General features: G+C 40.8%; 1 protein-coding gene across 1 annotated transcript in view; it reads right to left on the minus strand.

Annotated features, from left to right (window-relative positions):
- Positions 1-19,548, minus strand: part of si:ch211-186j3.6 (neural-cadherin) — a 299,335-nt gene that overhangs the window by 12,278 nt on the left and 267,509 nt on the right. Inside the window, exon 35 of the mRNA XM_040139108.1 lies at positions 13,217-13,461. Coding sequence (XP_039995042.1) covers positions 13,217-13,461 — 245 coding nt within the window. The remainder of the gene's footprint in view (positions 1-13,216; positions 13,462-19,548) is intronic.

The following is a 19,548-nucleotide window of genomic DNA, read 5'->3' on the forward strand; positions in this document are numbered from 1 at the left end:
CTATAAACTCAATTCCAAATGAATGATAATGTTTCCACTAATGTTGCATCTGCTGGATGTGTAAGAAGCCAACCGACAGCTACCAGCTTGCGATATCAACTTCAGAAGGTGTTAGTATGTCCATATTGTGTTTTAAGAGCTGCATTTTAGTTTAAAGTGTAAATGTGTTGAAGGTAAATTAAACTTAATTACAATACAGATTCAAGAGTATTTAGTGGAGAATATTATAGTATATACATTGTCTGATCCATTTAGTATTCATCCATGTGGCTTTTGAATCTAGAGTCATTTTTCAACAGGATTAATGTTAAAGGAAGATGTCAACTTTTTTGAGGTATAACGTAACAAGTGTTGTTCTATATAAAACAAAGGCAGTGAAGGCACTCCCATGCACTAATTGTCTCTTTAATGTGGTGTTGGGTTCATGCATGAAGGTGTCACTCACTAGCCTAGCAACATAATAAGTCCAATTCAGGTAGAGGACACAGTTTTTTTTGTTCATTCAGTGTAGGCGCTGTGCAAAAATGCTTTGGTGCTGCGCTTAAGTCTTATAATGGTAGGGATAACCCTGACCTTCCTTCAGCAGGAGAAGCAGACTTCCCTATCAGACTAATTATCTTTGACTTACATTGCTTGGGTGGATCATAATGTACTCATATCTTCCTCAGCAGAACATCCAGCTCCACATGACTTAAGTAGGTATTAATGTACTTTCAGCTGGAGAGATTTGGTGTATTCTGCAGAATATGAAGAACAATGGTGGTAGACTCAATAAGGGGCTGTCTATTTTGTGTTTAGTCAAGATTAAAATGGGTTTGGCTCTTGTGCTTGCAGCTGTGCTTTCAGACCACTGCTGTTTGGAGCACTTATGCAGCAAACATTGACTTTACTCTTATCATTTAAGTGAAATTGACTGTGTTTTGCTTTTGGGCATTTTAAGCCAACTGTTTCAATTTTTTGTTTGGGGCTGCAGTTTTAGCCAGATCTCTCATGAAAAAAATGTTGCTAATTAAAATGGCTGCAACCTCAATAACTATTGTAAAACTATCTGCTTGCACTTGATCAGACAAGCTACCATTGCTGTTCTAGTACTGCATAGATGTTATATAGTACGTCCCTTAACACTAACTGGTGGTACACAGGAGTGTAGTGTGTTTTGTCGAATAATGCAAGTCCAAAGTGTGTTACATAGCGTCAGAAGTTCACTGAACCTACTGCAATAAAAATATAAATGAACAATGGATTCATTGCGTCACTGTGCATGTAATGGGATTCCAACCTTTTAGACGACAGAGGCAGAGATATATTCAAGACATGGGTGCTGACAGCTGAAGAAGCGAAGAAGCTGTAGACGTATTATTACAGATTTCAGCAGCATCTAATGCTGAAAACGAATACAATATTTGCAAGATATCAAGTTTAATGAAAAGGGGGAAGGAGAATTTTCCCAGCATTTTGTGATGGACGTAACGTTACTAGTGCAGGAACAGTGAGGAAATGGTGCAGGACAGGAATCCCCCCCCCCACCAACTTACCACAGATGAGAGATAACTATTAAGCCAGGACTCAGGCATGACACTAGAGAAAGCTATAGACATTGCATGCGCAAATGAAACCGCACAGCACCAAGTAGAGACAATGGTGGGTCCATGCTTCATTTCACAAACAAGCATGGCAGCACATGTCATTATCTCAAAAGAGAGACTCACAAAGCAAAAAAAAGGGGGAAAACAGACTATGCTAAACACAGAAGCAGCATGACCCCAAGTCCAAGCCCTGTGCCGCATAGTGATAAAAATATCTGCCCTGCTAAAGGAAGATATTATTTAAGATATAAGAAACTAAATCACTTTGCCAAAGCATGTCGCTCAGAACAGCTAAATACACCAAACTTAGTGTATACAGTAGAACCAGATAGCTCAGGTGAAACAGAGGGGAATGAGGGGAAACAAATGAATAGGCATTTACAGATGTTAAAGTAGGTCGCAGTCACATAAAATCAGATTTAAGCTAGATACTGGAGCTAAGCTAACGTTATCCCCAAACTGATTTTCAGGAAGTTCTTTAAAAATGTTGCACTGCGATCACCCACGTGCAATTTCAGGTTACGGGGGAGACGAACCGGACATTAACGGCACATGCCAGCTCAAATGCAGGAGCAAAATCATTACATTAAGACATTTTTTGTTTGAAATTGTGAAAACAGACCCCCCCCCACCTCCCCTATAATAGGAATTAAAGCCTGCCTTGACATGAATCTATCTAAGGTAGTCCTGTCTGTGCAGTGCACGTTCCAGGGCATAGGAAAATTCCCATGAGATTGCAGCATGCACATTGATCCATCTGCTGTCTCTATCATGTACCCACCATGCGGGATTCCATGAATGCTGTGAGACCGCCTGAACTAGGAAATTGATGCCATAGAGAGAAATGGCATCATCATCAACGCAACAGAGCTCACTGCATAGGTGAATGCACTGGTAGCTGCTGAAAAGCCCAGCACAGGAATGCTACAGGTGTACCCTGATTTGCGGAATGTCAAAAAAGCAATGAAAAGGCCCTATTGCACACCTCCCACCTTGGGTGACATCACCCCAAAGCTGGCCAGAGGCCAGTATTCTAGTGTCATGTATGGTCAGGCTTCTAGGCTATCAGGCTGACACGAGTTATACATGCTCACCAACTTTAAAAGAATCTTTGGAAGATACCTCTTCCTCCACCTTCCCTTCTGGTTAATATCAGCCCAAGACGTATTCCAAAGGAAAATTGATGAGACTTATGAAGCACTCTCTGTAGTGGCCATAGTGGACGGTGTACTCGTGTATGGAAGAAGAGGAGCACTACGGCAATTTTCGTGCCATGCTGGATCGCACAAGAGAATGATGCAATGATGTTTAGCACGAACTAAAAATGAGAAGCCTATCACATGAAGGTTTTCTACATTACTCTTGAAGATTACAGAGATAAAAGAAGATCCTAGCGAATCGGAATCCAAAAGGAAACCAGCTATCAGAACCAACCACAGTAACAGTTAGGAAAAAAAGAATATAAAGTGATGTTTCTCATCCGTCTTGAAGTCATGTTAATATTTCTGAATTCTGCAGCTCTCCGTCGATGGCCAGATTAAGGCCTATTTTATTTAAACAAAAGTTAGTTTGAATCTCTCTCATGTGCTATACTAACTGGCACCCTGTCTGTTTAACCGTCCTGCAAACTTTCAACAATGCACAAAAAAAACCTAGGAAACATTTTCACCTTGAATCACTTTGGTGTGATAGAATCAACGCAGCAATCAGAGGAGAGAGAGAGAGAGAGAGAGAGAGAGAGAGAGAGAGAGAGAGAGAGAGAGAGAGAGAGAGAGAGAGAGAGAGAGAGAGAGAGAGAGAGAGAGAGAGAGAGAGAGAGAGAGAGAGAGAGAGAGAGAGAGAGAGAGAGAGAGAGAGAGAGAGAGAGAGAGAGAGAGAGAGAGAGAGAGAGAGAGAGAGAGAGAGAGAGAGAGAGAGAGAGAGAGAGAGAGAGAGAGAGAGAGAGAGAGAGAGAGAGAGAGAGAGAGAGAGAGAGAGAGAGAGAGAGAGAGAGAGAGAGAGAGAGAGAGAGAGAGAGAGAGAGAGAGAGAGAGAGAGAGAGAGAGAGAGAGAGAGAGAGAGAGAGAGAGAGAGAGAGAGAGAGAGAGAGAGAGAGAGAGAGAGAGAGAGAGAGAGAGAGAGAGAGAGAGAGAGAGAGAGAGAGAGAGAGAGAGAGAGAGAGAGAGAGAGAGAGAGAGAGAGAGAGAGAGAGAGAGAGAGAGAGAGAGAGAGAGAGAGAGAGAGAGAGAGAGAGAGAGAGAGAGAGAGAGAGAGAGAGAGAGAGAGAGAGAGAGAGAGAGAGAGAGAGAGAGAGAGAGAGAGAGAGAGAGAGAGAGAGAGAGAGAGAGAGAGAGAGAGAGAGAGAGAGAGAGAGAGAGAGAGAGAGAGAGAGAGAGAGAGAGAGAGAGAGAGAGAGAGAGAGAGAGAGAGAGAGAGAGAGAGAGAGAGAGAGAGAGAGAGAGAGAGAGAGAGAGAGAGAGAGAGAGAGAGAGAGAGAGAGAGAGAGAGAGAGAGAGAGAGAGAGAGAGAGAGAGAGAGAGAGAGAGAGAGAGAGAGAGAGAGAGAGAGAGAGAGAGAGAGAGAGAGAGAGAGAGAGAGAGAGAGAGAGAGAGAGAGAGAGAGAGAGAGAGAGAGAGAGAGAGAGAGAGAGAGAGAGAGAGAGAGAGAGAGAGAGAGAGAGAGAGAGAGAGAGAGAGAGAGAGAGAGAGAGAGAGAGAGAGAGAGAGAGAGAGAGAGAGAGAGAGAGAGAGAGAGAGAGAGAGAGAGAGAGAGAGAGAGAGAGAGAGAGAGAGAGAGAGAGAGAGAGAGAGAGAGAGAGAGAGAGAGAGAGAGAGAGAGAGAGAGAGAGAGAGAGAGAGAGAGAGAGAGAGAGAGAGAGAGAGAGAGAGAGAGAGAGAGAGAGAGAGAGAGAGAGAGAGAGAGAGAGAGAGAGAGAGAGAGAGAGAGAGAGAGAGAGAGAGAGAGAGAGAGAGAGAGAGAGAGAGAGAGAGAGAGAGAGAGAGAGAGAGAGAGAGAGAGAGAGAGAGAGAGAGAGAGAGAGAGAGAGAGAGAGAGAGAGAGAGAGAGAGAGAGAGAGAGAGAGAGAGAGAGAGAGAGAGAGAGAGAGAGAGAGAGAGAGAGAGAGAGAGAGAGAGAGAGAGAGAGAGAGAGAGAGAGAGAGAGAGAGAGAGAGAGAGAGAGAGAGAGAGAGAGAGAGAGAGAGAGAGAGAGAGAGAGAGAGAGAGAGAGAGAGAGAGAGAGAGAGAGAGAGAGAGAGAGAGAGAGAGAGAGAGAGAGAGAGAGAGAGAGAGAGAGAGAGAGAGAGAGAGAGAGAGAGAGAGAGAGAGAGAGAGAGAGAGAGAGAGAGAGAGAGAGAGAGAGAGAGAGAGAGAGAGAGAGAGAGAGAGAGAGAGAGAGAGAGAGAGAGAGAGAGAGAGAGAGAGAGAGAGAGAGAGAGAGAGAGAGAGAGAGAGAGAGAGAGAGAGAGAGAGAGAGAGAGAGAGAGAGAGAGAGAGAGAGAGAGAGAGAGAGAGAGAGAGAGAGAGAGAGAGAGAGAGAGAGAGAGAGAGAGAGAGAGAGAGAGAGAGAGAGAGAGAGAGAGAGAGAGAGAGAGAGAGAGAGAGAGAGAGAGAGAGAGAGAGAGAGAGAGAGAGAGAGAGAGAGAGAGAGAGAGAGAGAGAGAGAGAGAGAGAGAGAGAGAGAGAGAGAGAGAGAGAGAGAGAGAGAGAGAGAGAGAGAGAGAGAGAGAGAGAGAGAGAGAGAGAGAGAGAGAGAGAGAGAGAGAGAGAGAGAGAGAGAGAGAGAGAGAGAGAGAGAGAGAGAGAGAGAGAGAGAGAGAGAGAGAGAGAGAGAGAGAGAGAGAGAGAGAGAGAGAGAGAGAGAGAGAGAGAGAGAGAGAGAGAGAGAGAGAGAGAGAGAGAGAGAGAGAGAGAGAGAGAGAGAGAGAGAGAGAGAGAGAGAGAGAGAGAGAGAGAGAGAGAGAGAGAGAGAGAGAGAGAGAGAGAGAGAGAGAGAGAGAGAGAGAGAGAGAGAGAGAGAGAGAGAGAGAGAGAGAGAGAGAGAGAGAGAGAAATGACACATTATAATTCTCACTGTGCTTTTTATTTTCTATATATCCATGTTGATGTTTTGTATTCAGGGCTTTTTTATCCCAATGACTTGCGGCAAACAGCTCTTATTAAATGCTGAAGCTTTCTCCCATAAATAACAGTTCCCTAAACAGTTCCTGCTTGCAACTACATTACTATGTGACCAAAAGAAATTTTGACCAAATGAATACATACGTACATACATAAACAATCAGACTGAAATAAATGAGCCCAAAGGATAAAGCTGCATGTCATAGGTTAAAGCTTGCAAAACTGCAGGTATTGTCCTTCAAAATAAAACAAGCCTAAATTATACTTTCCTCAGAATTATGGCCGTATGTGTTTGTACTCTTCTGTGTATGTAGACATCCAATGAAGTATAAACAGAACCATGTGTGTCCATGGTCCATTTTTGGACTAGATTTGCCCCTAAAGTCACCTCAGCTTCTGTGCATCCTCACCTCTCTACATCCGAACCATAAAGATATTTTTTTCTTCAAAATGAAAGTTGAAAGATGACATTTTTGGTACATGTTGACATACTGTCATACACTAAGTGTTAGGTTTGCTGAGAAATCTAAACTTACAGAATATTTGATGGTTTTTCATTGTCTGATCTGTGCGACAAAATGCAAGCAAGGAACAAATCTAATGACAGCTACAACAAAGTGTGGCTAAGACGAGCTTAACAGAAAACAGCAAATCTCTCCCTGCTAGATGAACAGTAAAAACAGTAATGTAAAGCCACAGTCGGCCTAGGAGAAGTCTTTAAGACAGAAAGTGCCTCAATGCTCAGTTCCACGTTCTCCATGGAACAACTGCCACAAGGCTTGCAGGTGCATGAAGTAACATATATGTGCCTAGCAAACGACACTGTCATTTAAACGTTTTATTCTTTTGAGAAAGAGCTAGAGTGCAATCGACAGATAGTGAGGGAGAGAGGGAGAGAGAGAGAGAGAGAGAGAGACAAAGGACATTATGGGTGAGTATGTATTCTCAGCAGAGGTATTCAAGCAGTTTTTGAAGACAGAGAAGGGGATTCGGTTGATCGAATTAAGTTTGATGACAAGAAGGCTCATACACCTGAATAAGGGAACTAAGGTAAGTTGGTGCTATGCTACTGGCTCTTCTGTGGGCAACCATCAGTGACTTGAAATTGGCATGAATTTCAATTTAATTTCAAATTTTCAAAATAATGTTTCACGATCTCAATCAATCATTTTGAAGAAAAATATTGTTAAAGAATTTCTTTCTCTTTTACAATGATTTTGCCTCAAATCACCCTCACAGATCAGTTTTAATAAACAGTTCATCTCACAGTGAATTGAACTTGAAGAATAAAGCAGAAGGTGTCTACATTACTACCATTTACTCACAGCAGTTCTATATGTTGCTTTAAAATACCTAAATCAAACAGGCGGGTATTTCACATATAAACTGATTTTAGAATACGGAAACACAATGTTGACAGAGAGAAAAGAAAACACAAGAAGAAGGTGAGGAGGTGCATGTGAAGAGAAGATGGTATTTACACAAAGCTCCAAACATGTAGACGCCAAAATAAGCAAACAGATTAAATCAATTCACATGGTCGAGTGACGAATCAATATTTAAGCTACATGATAAATTCAGAGGGCTACATTATTAATCATTTATATTGTAAAGAGATAACCGACTGGACTTTGACACGGTGTGTAGTCGTGTTGGCATTTCTCAACTTGAAACTTTGTCCTGAACTCACAAACCCAGAGGAGCACCATAGAGACTGTCACTGGGTCAGCTCTGCCAGTCTCCCAGTCCAATAAACAGACAAGTAAACAGAGCAACTCCAAGACTTGTCTGCCTGGACTAAGCTGTTCAGATCAGGGGCATCACCTCAGCTATAATGATAAGAATTGACAAAGTCACTGCATGTAATATGATAAGGTATTAAAGGTTTCCCAATTAAAATACTTTTAAAAAATATTGGGAAAATCTTTAGAAATGACTGAAAACATAAAGACTTTAAGGGGGTTACATCAGTTCTGAATTTTCACTCGTGTTTATTCTGGATGTGGTTTCTAGATTTATATCTGGAAGATATATATTGTTGAATATTTGTCCTCCTCAACAAGAAAAAGTGTCTGAGGGCTATCATGCTAGCAGCTCTGTGAGGCTGTACTTTGGCTTTGCTTTGAGCCAAATGCTAACATCAGCACGCTCACATGATCACAATTACAATGTTAAAATACTGACATCTGCTAATTAGCAATTAAACAGCTAGTACACCTGTGGCTGATGTAAATGTCAGTAGTGTTGCAGGTATTTCATTATAGACCAAAGTACTGGAGAAATTAAAATTTTGACTTGATGATGGCACTAGAGGAAAAGAAAGGGGATCAGCAGACTTCTAAAATTCATCCTCTGGAAGCCACGAATGAAGAATTTAGACTCACTTCAGTCACATGGCTATAATGCGGTAACTGCCAAATTTTGCTGCATAAAACCCTACTGTAGATCCTCACTTTTTAAAGATGACCGTACCAGACTGGACAATAAGATCAAAGGAACAAACTAATATAATTCTGTTTAAGAGTGGATTTTGTCTTTAATCTTCACTGATCATAACATTCTCAAAAGAAGAGCCCCTTTTTCTTCCTCAATGCATCCAGAGAGTTGCGGCCCGGCTTTTGTTCTCGCAGTTCAAACATTTGAACATTTGGAGTCCATGCGGGCAATGGATGAAGACCTTAAAATAAGTCTCTCTCGCTGCTACTTAAATTTCAGAGTGAGGAATGCTTGGCCGATTGAGCGAGGAATGCTCTACCGATTGAAATCACTTCCAAAGCCCCTGGAGCATTGATCTCAATTTCTGCGGGTTTGGGTAAACAGCACCTGATGTGCCTACAAATCAAGTAATTAACACTTAAAACAGAACTGAGCCTCAGCTCAGGATCAAGGTCGGATGACACATTTAATATGAGCCCAAAGACAAGTTTGAACGGAGATATTTTGGAATAGAAGTGAGAAGAAGAGAAGGAGAAGGAGAAATGATCATTTGAACCCTGTCTGATCTCAGGTGGGAAGGAGGTACCCTCTGAATCACCAATGAGACAAGCATACATGGCCAGCAGCTGTGTGACATTGACAGCCTCCTTCTCAGCAACTCCTGATTTCCCTTTTCTCACTGTTTACCAGCTGTGATATCGTGGCTAGTAGTGTTTTCACCTTGTGAGTCTGTGTGTGTCTGTGTGTGTGTCAACATGGAAAAATGTGGTCCTGGAGACACCTACTGTAGTGGGAACTACGAAAGAGGCAGTTTTGAGTACCTTGACAGGTATCTGTCTGTCTGTCTGTTGACAGATTTTGTCACAGCGGTAGTGTCACAACTTGTCCAAGATGGAGTCATGAAACTTTACAGGGGTGTCGTTGAGATCAAGTTAAGGTTGAGTTTCAAAGATGATTGTGGTCCAACCCATGGAAACTGAGTACACATGTAAGAATGGACTAATAACTACTCAGTACTCATCGGTACCATACCCATCTACATCAACATCTTGATGGTCAGTGTGATCCCATCAGAGGATGGTCTGTAGTTTGTGCACTGCCTCCACTTCAGCTGCCGCTTGTTTTCTTCTGGTATTGTGTTTTATATTATCCTGTTTTATTCTGTACTTCTCTGATCTGTTTTCTTTTCTTGTACTGTATCATACGGCTCCTTTTACTGCTCTGTTGTATTGTCCTCAATTAAACTAGGAACATGTTATTTTACTTACAACACATTCTCTGTGTACAGCTGCACCCGAGGCACTTTCTCAACAGAGGATCTTTGAGGAACAAGACCAAGGAGCTAAAGGTACAGGCAGATGCATATTCAACAGGTACAAACAAGGCAGGCAGGCGGACAGAAAAATGTAGATTTTAACAATAGACAGCAAGACACCAGTGTGTTGCAGTCCATCCATCCATAGGCCAGAGGAAGTGCGTGAAAGTACCACCGCAGAAGTTAGTAGCTATAGTCCTAACCTATGATTCCTCCTGAGACTTTCTGTTCTTTTGGTGAAGAAAACTTGACTATAGTGCTTAATTATATTAACTTAATCAAGAGACAGCATGTCAAAGTGTCCTTGAGCAAGATACTGAATCCCTAACTGCTTCTGATGCTGTGTCATCAGTGTGTGAATGTGTGTGTGAATGTTTGTGTGAATGGGTGAATGAGACATATATTGAAAAGCGCTTTAAGTGGTCAATAGACTAGAAAAGTGCCATATAAGAGCAGTCCAATTACCATTTATTAAAAATCCAAAACTGAAATCTCTTATTTACACGAGTATTCAGACCCTATGCTGTGGCATTCCAAAATTGTTTATCTTCTTGGCTTTAGGTATCCTTGAGATGTGTCTACAAGTTGACTGGAGTCCAACTGTGGCAAATTTAATTGATTAGACATAGTTTAGAAAAGAGCACACCTGTGTATATAAGATTGCACAATTCACACTGTATGTCAGGACAAAAACCAAGCCATGAATTCCAAGCAACACTCTAAAAACCTCTGAAATAAAATTGTGGTGAGGCACAGATCAAGACAAGGGTGTAAAATCATTTCAAAAGCTTTGAGTGTTCCCAGGAGAACAGTGGCCTCAATAATTTTGGAATGGATGAAGTAAGGAAACCACCAGGGCTCTTCCTAGAGTTGGCCATCTGGCCAAACTGAGCTGGGCAGGAAGATTCAAGATTCAAAAAACTGTCTATCACATAGTGATAGAAAATTGTCTTTAGGTTAGGGGCTCACAAACAACATAAAAAAAAAACATACACCCATGAAAGATAAAATAGCATTAAAAGACCAGCGAGGGCACTCAGAGCACAGACCTCAACCAAGGTCAATGTCAAACAACATACACCAGACAGAAAAAAAATTAAATTTAAAGGAAATGGACGAGATCTGCTACAAAATTAAATGGGTTCTTCCCTGGCCCATGGCCCATCCCGCTACTAAATTCAGTGCAAATTGGTTGACTACTTTTTGCGTAATCCTGCTGACACACAAACCAACAAATGTACCAACAAACAGGCCCAGGTGAAAACATAACTTCCTTGGTGGAGGTGATAAGAGAAGGTGTGCAAAGCTGCATTAAAATGTAGTGACAGTCTATTTGGCCTTGTTTAAAATGGATATTGCATTGGGAATGAAATAATTTTTGTAAGTTCTCTTTTGACCAGAAGTGCTTCGAAGCGTCTGCCTAATGGGAGTAGCTGAAAGGATTGGTGAAGGGGGTGTTAAGGATCCTTAGCTATGGACACTACCTTTCTTTTCACTGTGTGACTGTAAAGGTCTGAGAGTGGGGTTTGAGTGGTGTCTGTGACAGGGAGCGCTCGTCTGTCAGACAGGCCACTAAGGCCCTGTCATCAGCATAGTGACGGGCCTTGGTCAGGGAGGTGACCAAAAACAGTCACTCGAAAGGAGCTTCAGGAGTCCTCTGCAGAGATGGGTGAACCTGCCGAATGTGCGACCATTAAGAAGCACTCCATCAATTAGTCCGTTAGGGTAGTGTGGCTCGACATAAGCCACTTGGAGTAAAAGGCATATGTCTCCACAGTGCACACAACCTGAGACTTGGGGGACACATTTCGGCATGACAATGACTCAGAGCATTGAGCCATGACAATGCTAGAGTGAATTCGGAACAAGTCTCTGACTGTCCTTGAGTTTCCCAGCCAAAGCGTAGATTTAAACCTCATAGAACATCCGTGGAGAGACCTAATGATGGCAGTTCATTGATGCTTTCCATCCAATCTGACGGAGCTCGAGAGGATCTGCCAGGAAGAATGAGATAAACAACCAAAATCCAGTTGTGCAAAGCTTGTAGTGACTTACCCAGGAAGACTGGAAGCTGTAATTGCTGCCAAAGGGGCTTCTACAAAGTACTTAATTAAGAATCTGGATACTTTTTTAAATGAGAGGTGTCCGTTTTTATTTTTAATAAAAGTTTCAAAAATTTCTAAAGGCATGTTTATTTATTTTTACATTATGGGTTATTGAGAGTAGATTTATGGGCAAAGTGAAGTGGTACTTTCTAAAGCCTATGTGTATCCTCGGTATATACTTTTATATTCATGAACTGCTTTTCCTGTATAGGGATTTAAAGTATTATTATGTTTTATTTTTTTGTCTTGCTATGATTTGGGTGATAATCATGCTCAAGTTTTGGAACTATAATTACCATAATGCTTTCGGTGATGTAAACCGGAAGTATAATGTTGCCACGGAGTCAGCTAGGTGTGGGCTACAACTTGAGCCCCATTTTTTGGCCTATATTTTTTACATTTTGGCAAATTGGAAACATTAAAAATATGCCAAATTAGCTATTAGCAGTTTCTGTTTGCAATGTACCCACTAATATACGGACAACTATCAATGGATTACTTTAGTACTGAGGAAAACTTTAAAATGTGATTATTTTCAGGCAGTTTCTGGGGTTCTAAGGACTGTCTTTCTTCCGATCATTTCCTGGTTGATTTCTTTTCATTTATTCACAATGGACATCAGCGATAATGTTGTAATGCTAGTGTTCAGATATGACTGAGTTCTGTTTTCAGAACACTGGCACTCGTCAAATGCATTAATTCACCCATGTGCACAAGAAATTATATGGCTGTAGTGGGAGATGTAGATATATTTGAGGAGCCTAAGCCAATAGGAGCCACATACAGAAATTATTTCATCCAATTCAAAATGTTTTTTGATGGTAGTCTGAGTGGGCTAACATTGTCCCTGTTGTCTAACTATAACCACAAATAAGTGAAACAAGCTTCTAGGGGTAAAATAAGGTAGTAATTATCAAAGAAACATCTATTGCATCATTGGAAACATCTGGTATACTATCTTCACACTGTGTGTGTGTGAAAATAATATGCATTTCATTCAACAGAAATTCCATTTTTTTTTTTTTTACTTTTTATTTTTGAAAAGCTTTTTTTTTTTTTTAATTGTTTTTCCATAAGTACGCATCTTTAGTATAAAATGCATAGCATTGGTTCCTGGGAAGTCTTATGGTACTGGTTTAAATGTATAACAATGTTTTTTCCACTTTAAGTTTTTTCTCCAACTTATTTCTAAGTTATGTGGCGGGGTGGTTGTAGGCCTGGGGTATGGTGGTTTTAAAATGTGATCAACCCCATAAAAAAAACGATCACAAGTAAATGTAAGAGGCTGCTTGCTCCTATATATATATATATATATATATATATATATTTTTTCCATAAGTACGCATCTTTAGTATAAAATGCATAGCATTGGTTCCTGGGAAGTCTTATGGTACTGGTTTAAATGTATAACAATGTTTTTTCCACTTTAAGTTTTTTCTCCAACTTATTTCTAAGTTATGTGGCGGGGTGGTTGTAGGCCTGGGGTATGGTGGTTTTAAAATGTGATCAACCGCATAAAAAAAACGATCACAAGTAAATGTAAGAGGCTGCTTGCTCCTATATATATATATATATATATATATATATATATATTTTTTTTTTTTTTTTCCCCACATTGCCTTTATCAATGATCTCCTCATTACCGTATGTGTAACGTATGGTCGATGTAATAGCTACCTAGTAAGGCCATGAAGCAGATACAGATTGCGAAAAGGGAGCTGAAGCTCAGGCCTACATCCTCCCTGTAGATGGCCAGTGGTGTCTCACAGTGACGTCCTCTGTAACCCTCCGGGCAGTGGCAGGTGAATTTGGAAGGTGACTGGGCCACACAGGTCCCCCGGTGACAAGGCCGTGTAGCACAGAGAGTGTAAACACAGGACTTTCTGGACCCGTTCACACGGATCATGTGGCCAGGAGGACATCTGCAAAGAAGGGTTGGACAGGGACAACAGGGAAACAAACAAAAAAGTCATAAAGTACATGTAGATTAAGATCACTTACGTGTACATGACACCAGATCTAAATAGATAAACATGTAATAATCCCTCTGAGGAGCTGTGTCATTAGCAGTTACAGATTCATCAAAGAAAAAAACAAAACAAAATGCAAATAAAAATATTGGAACGAAGGGGATAAAACAAATCATATTGGAAAGTTAAAGTATTAGTAGAGAAAATGAAGATGAAAATTAATATACAGGATAAAACAATGACTCATTTAACAATGTTAATAACGATTTCCAACAGTGAAAAACATTAGTTACTCTCCTTTAATCAGTGATCTCACAGAGATGTACACCTCAATAGAGAAGGAATAGGAAGAGATGAAAATGCTGACTGTGGCACTGACAGTAACTAGGAGGATTTTATGCAGACAGGGGCACATTTTCTGCCTCACTTCAGAAAGCACCACTATAATTAAAAGCTCATTTGGGTGTAGCAGCTCAAACAAACATTTTATGAGCCCATTAATTCAGTATCACATTCACTGTCTAAAGAGCAGCTCCAAGCTGTACATTTTGATGACATCAGTGATGAGTCTTGCCTCTGGTCTCTGGAGATTTGTTCGAGCTTATAAATATTGACTCAACTCCAATGTGAAATAGCAACATTAAATTGAAAATGGTACCGTAATTTATCTCATAACTGTTCCTCCTCCGTCATACACTGATTAAAACCGGTAAATGGTTTTAATGTTGTGGCTGATCGGTGTCAAACTACTTCAGACAAGAGACTAAAGGGTTAACTTACTGTGTCTTCTGCCAAACTCTCTCCTGTGAATTATGTTCATATGCAACTAAATCTGCTCTAGTGATATACGCTCACTGGCAATATTTCAGAGGTTCGGGATGCCGGATGGGTGGGTAAGCATCTAACTTTAGCCGCCCAGCTGCATGCCCTGTCTCATAGTAGCCCATTTTAGCATTTAAGGCTTGACTGCAAGAGCGAGGCCAGCCCTAGACATGGGAATGTCCCTGACTGACCGAAGTTACACCATTAATTGGCCAGCCGAGTTTTGTTTTCCCCCCATTTTGCACTTTTAAAATAATGAAAATGCAAAACAACAGTTGTCGTCACCAGGGGGGCGTTTACAAGCAGTGTTGCCAAGCAACAAATCGAGCGACTTGTTGGACAAACCTTAGCTACTTTTGTAGAAGAGAGTCACCAGTTTTACCCCGAGAGCGTGAGGTCGGGCTTTCCCTCTAAGGGCACACCTCTCTATGTGTCACATTCAATTGACCGGGACCTTCTAACGTTCCCCCTGACTGATCATTTTACAAGTACATATAGCCAAGAATCCCAGCACAGCCATTGTCTTTAACTTATGCGTAGGGTGATTTTGTCAGACAACATCACAGTTATAAAATCAGGATTGTAGCAGAGTATTGCACCAGCTTGGAAATGGCTTGGAAGTGACTGCTGGTTAACATGTGGTCTTAATGGGCTGCGTTTCAGTCACTATTTCATACTTGTTCCGTTGTCTGACCACCGAAATGGAAAAACATGAAAACAACTTTATTGGGAATAATCTTCTCCTCACCTTTGGTGTATCCTGTGTAGATGGAGTATTTAATCACTAGTGGTTTTGCAGCGCAATGTTTAGGTAAGTGTTCGCCTTCCTGTGTTTCACGTTTTAACAGCATGTGCGCAAGCATGCACATGCACATACGAGTGCGCTGGTGATGTAATGCAATTTTTTGCTGACAGCAGAATAAAGTTTGTTGTGGCAATCTGCCATCAAAAGATTAGAATAAGCATAAGAGGACCCTAAACAATGCAGGTTTAAAAAAAATATATAGTAAATACTCTACTGTATAGCAGATATTTGAAAAAGAAATTAAGAGGCTAAACCTTGCTGAAACACTGCCATGGTGCTTTGAAGGTGAATTACGTTTTTTTCCCTGAGCAGCAGAACAAGCTGTAAACACATTACAGATACATTATCACCATATAAAGCTGTTACAGCAAATGTGTTCGCAAACAGTAGCCTATGCACTGCACACATGCAGCAGACGCATTAGAATTCGTTTGGAGTTGTGTTCCTGGCCTGCCAACAAATAAGAGCCCAGGCTCCTTTTGTCTAACTGTGACTCCAGCAACTCCTGAGAAAAATGCCTTGCTCTCTGGTGCCAAACACACCGCCGTGTTCACCAGCTAGTTTCTAACTTTGTCTGATGCTAAGCTCTGGTCAGGCAGCGTACAGTGGGATCATCACGGGTTTTACACCGCAAACAGCTCCCTGCTGCTGCTGGTAATGGGGTGGATGAAAGCGGCGAGACTGAACCAAACAGCGGAAGTTGTGCTCTGTAAATCCAAAACAAAGGGTTTAAGAGACGCCAGTCATAAATATAAAAAAATATATAGATTGATTTAGTTTTAAGGATACACAGAATCTTTAACCACGTCTTTTATTGGCTAAGTCAAACCACAGCCACAGCCACACATAGATGGTGCAGATCTATCCAACTCATAAACATAAGCAGTGAGCATTACAACATTTAATGTAAATAAAAAAATGTTAAATGACATACAATGAAGGAAAAACAATTTTTCCACTAGTGTATACTTTTTGTTATTTATTGTATAAAACTACGAGTATAATTTACTACACATGCTGTACTGTCAGTGGCTTGGTCAAATGCACCACATACCTTACTTGTATTTTGATGTCTATGTTTGCGGTGTAAATGTGATGTACTGTCAATGCAAGAGCTTGACGGACCAAACTGATACAATCTCCAAGCAGCAATGACCATAGTGGTCATCATATAATCCTCACTTTAAGTCGAAATAAATGCTGGGAAATGTCAGGTTTGATTCCCTGATAATCTTGAAATTGACTTGTTTATGCCACACTCTCTGTCGTCAGTACCAGAAACTTCTCTCTAACCTCCACCTTGTACAGGATGCATGGTGTTTTTCAGCAGGGCCAGAAAAAGAAATCACACTGTAAAACTGTTTTTTTTTCTCTCTCTGTCAGCTGCAGAGCTGATTTTTTAGGGTTCTACTGATTGCTTTTACAGCAGCATTCCAGTGCATTAATTCCCATGAGAGCCTTCTTCTGGCCATTTCAGATTAGAACTGAGACTCACTGTGGTTTTACGTTTGCCATAAGGGCCAGTATAAAGTGGAACGACTTGTCTCTATGTGGAAAACTGGACATTTGATTGTGTAGTCACTAAGAAATTATTAAGTGAGTTATTATGTGATTTCCCAAATATATTGTTTTGACGCTTTGTATCAAAAGGCGGGAATGTAGGAAATGAACATTTTGGTGATGCCTATGTGATGAGGCATCGCATCAGATGAGACTCAGCTGACAGTCAACAGAGAGTTAACATTAAAAGGCCATTGTAGTGAGAAAGGCCTGAGTGACACTTGAATGTATGACTGAATCAACCTTGTCATGATGTCAGCAACTGCTGTTCCTGTCTTCACCTGACGGTATATAAGGCAAGGCGCTCTGAAAGTCAACAACCATGTCTGTGTCTTTTCTCCATGCGGCATGTAAGTAAAGAGAGTTGATTCATATATATAAATCACTTATCTTATTGCACCTGTAAATGCCAACTATCTTGATAATGTGAGGAAAAAACACAGACCTAGCAGTTTGAATATTTTAAAAGGTAATTAACCGTTGGTGGAATTATTATTCCATAACAAAAGCTTAGCGTTCAGTATTCATTATGCCTGGTTGGAGTCTGAGTAGGTGCTGAATACAGGACACCTGTCAGTCAACTAGACAACAGTGTTTCTCTGTTCCCTGCTCTCTCTTATCACTGTCTGTCCTTAGCCATGACTGGGATCAGTGATGAGTGTCTTTTCATAACCCAGAGGAACATGCACATACGTTACACACAGTAAATAATGACAGTAGTGTAGTGTAGTGGGAGTTTCTAAAGGCTGATTGCCCTTTTCAAAGATAAAATACAGACAACAACAATAATAATAATAAAGTTTTGCACTTTAAATTGTGCTTTCGTAAACGAATCTTAAACATTATTTTTTGTTTTTGCCCAATAATTTTTTTCAATTATTTTTAATATTTGATTTTCTTTTTTTAATTTCTAATTTCTAATTCTAATTTTTTTTTTTAAATGGGTCTTACATTTCGCACAGAACTAAACACATGGTTGTCATTTCTAGCTGAGGATTTTCTCATCTGAAATGACGACGGTCACCAGCAGATTTGATCAGCTCTATACAGTGGCTTCAGAAAATATTCAGACCCCTTCATTGTTTTGCACACTCTGTAGTGTGAATGTAAAACTTTCATTTCTGACCGTCAGTTTACACCCATTAGCCCATAATGACAAAGTCAAAACATGTTTTTAGACATTGGTGAAGTTTTTGTGTTTTTTTTTTTTCTTCTAAGAAATTCTTCAAAAACTGAAATCTCTAATTTACAAAGGTATTCAAGACATTTGGTGCGGCTCTCCTAGTCAGGTGCATCCTGTTTGCTTTTTTTCTTTGAAATGTGTGTAGAACTTGACTGGAGTCCATCTGTGGCAAATTGAATTGATTGGATGTGGTTTAGAAAGGCACACTGTGTGTTTAAGGTTGCACAATTCACACTACATGTCAGGCGGAAAAACCAACCCATGAAGTCCAAGGAACTCTCTAAAGACCTCTGCAATAAAATGGTGGTGAAACATAGAGCAGGGCAAACCATTTCTAAAGCTGTGTGTTCCCTGCAGCACAGTGGCCTAATTAATTGTGAAATGGAAAAGGTTTGGAACCACCAGGACAATTCCTAAGGGTTGGCCGCCTGGCCAGGGTAACGAATGGAGCTTGAGTGGGTCTGTCAGGAAGAATAGGATAAACTCCCCAAATCCAGGTGTGCAAAGCTTGTAGAGACTTACTCCAGAGGACTGGAAACTGTAACTGCTGCTAAAGGGGCTTCTACAAGGTACGGAGTTAAGGGTCTGAATCCTTTTGTAAATGAGAGATCTCAGTTTTTGGATTTGCAATAAAATTAGCAAAAATGTATAAAACTTTACCATTAGGGGTTATTGAACATAGATTGAGGGGCAAAAATGACAACTTTATCAACTAAAAATAAAATCTATACCACAACAAAATGTGCAAAAAGTGAAGGGGACTGAATATTTTCTGAAGCCACTGTAGTTAAAGTTCCGCTATAAAGCTGTAGTTAAATAGCAAACCCTAAGTACCCCAACTGAGTTTGTTGAAAACTTTATCTCTAGCCGACTTCTTATTATCTTGCGATAACTCACTTTAAAACAAGAACTCTGTGAAAGTGTCTTAGATATACACATGATGGCTACATACTGGATTTCATGAAAAACTGAGGTCAGCATCCTCAACAGCTGCTAATCCATGAAGAAGACATGGAGATAAAGAATGACATTGTTCTTGTCGTGTAGACGTGAATGGGTGGCAGGGGCGTAATGTTTATGTGTGTTTATATAGTATGTGCATTAGTGATAGGTGTGTGTCAACGGTAGGGGGGTTAGAGAGCCATTGAAACCAGGGAATGGAGGGGCAGAGTTCAAGAATGGGAGCCACTGTTTAAAAAAAAAAAAAAAAAAGGTTGGTGGATAGATGATGTGGCTGAGTGGATCAGAGGAGTGTAAAAAAGGGAGCAGCAAGATTAAAAGCCAGGAGGAAGACTCAGTGGAGGCTGATGTTTCCAGTGGCAGAAAAATTGCTGAGATTACTGTATGTGGCTAAGAGCACTCAGTGTTTGATTCAGTGCGTGCCACAGGAGAGGGCTGTTAGTTTACTACAGCTTTTCGTTGCACAACATTTCCCATTTCCCGCTGACAAACAAACCTTCATGCAGAGAGTCATTCGGTAACGCATGTGAAATGTTGATCAAGCAAAAGTGGGAATCCCATCTGGGTCAGAGGGCCGGGAAAATAATTTATTTTCACCGCCAACATTTTCGGTGTTTAGCTTAGTGACTGAGTAGGTGGAGTTCACTGCCTTTTTCATGTTACTTTTTAAAGGGTGACATGGCTGTTGCTGAACACACTGGCTCTTATG

Source organism: Xiphias gladius, chromosome 1 (assembly GCF_016859285.1).
Source record: "Xiphias gladius isolate SHS-SW01 ecotype Sanya breed wild chromosome 1, ASM1685928v1, whole genome shotgun sequence".
Taxonomy (NCBI): Eukaryota; Metazoa; Chordata; class Actinopteri; order Istiophoriformes; family Xiphiidae; genus Xiphias; species Xiphias gladius.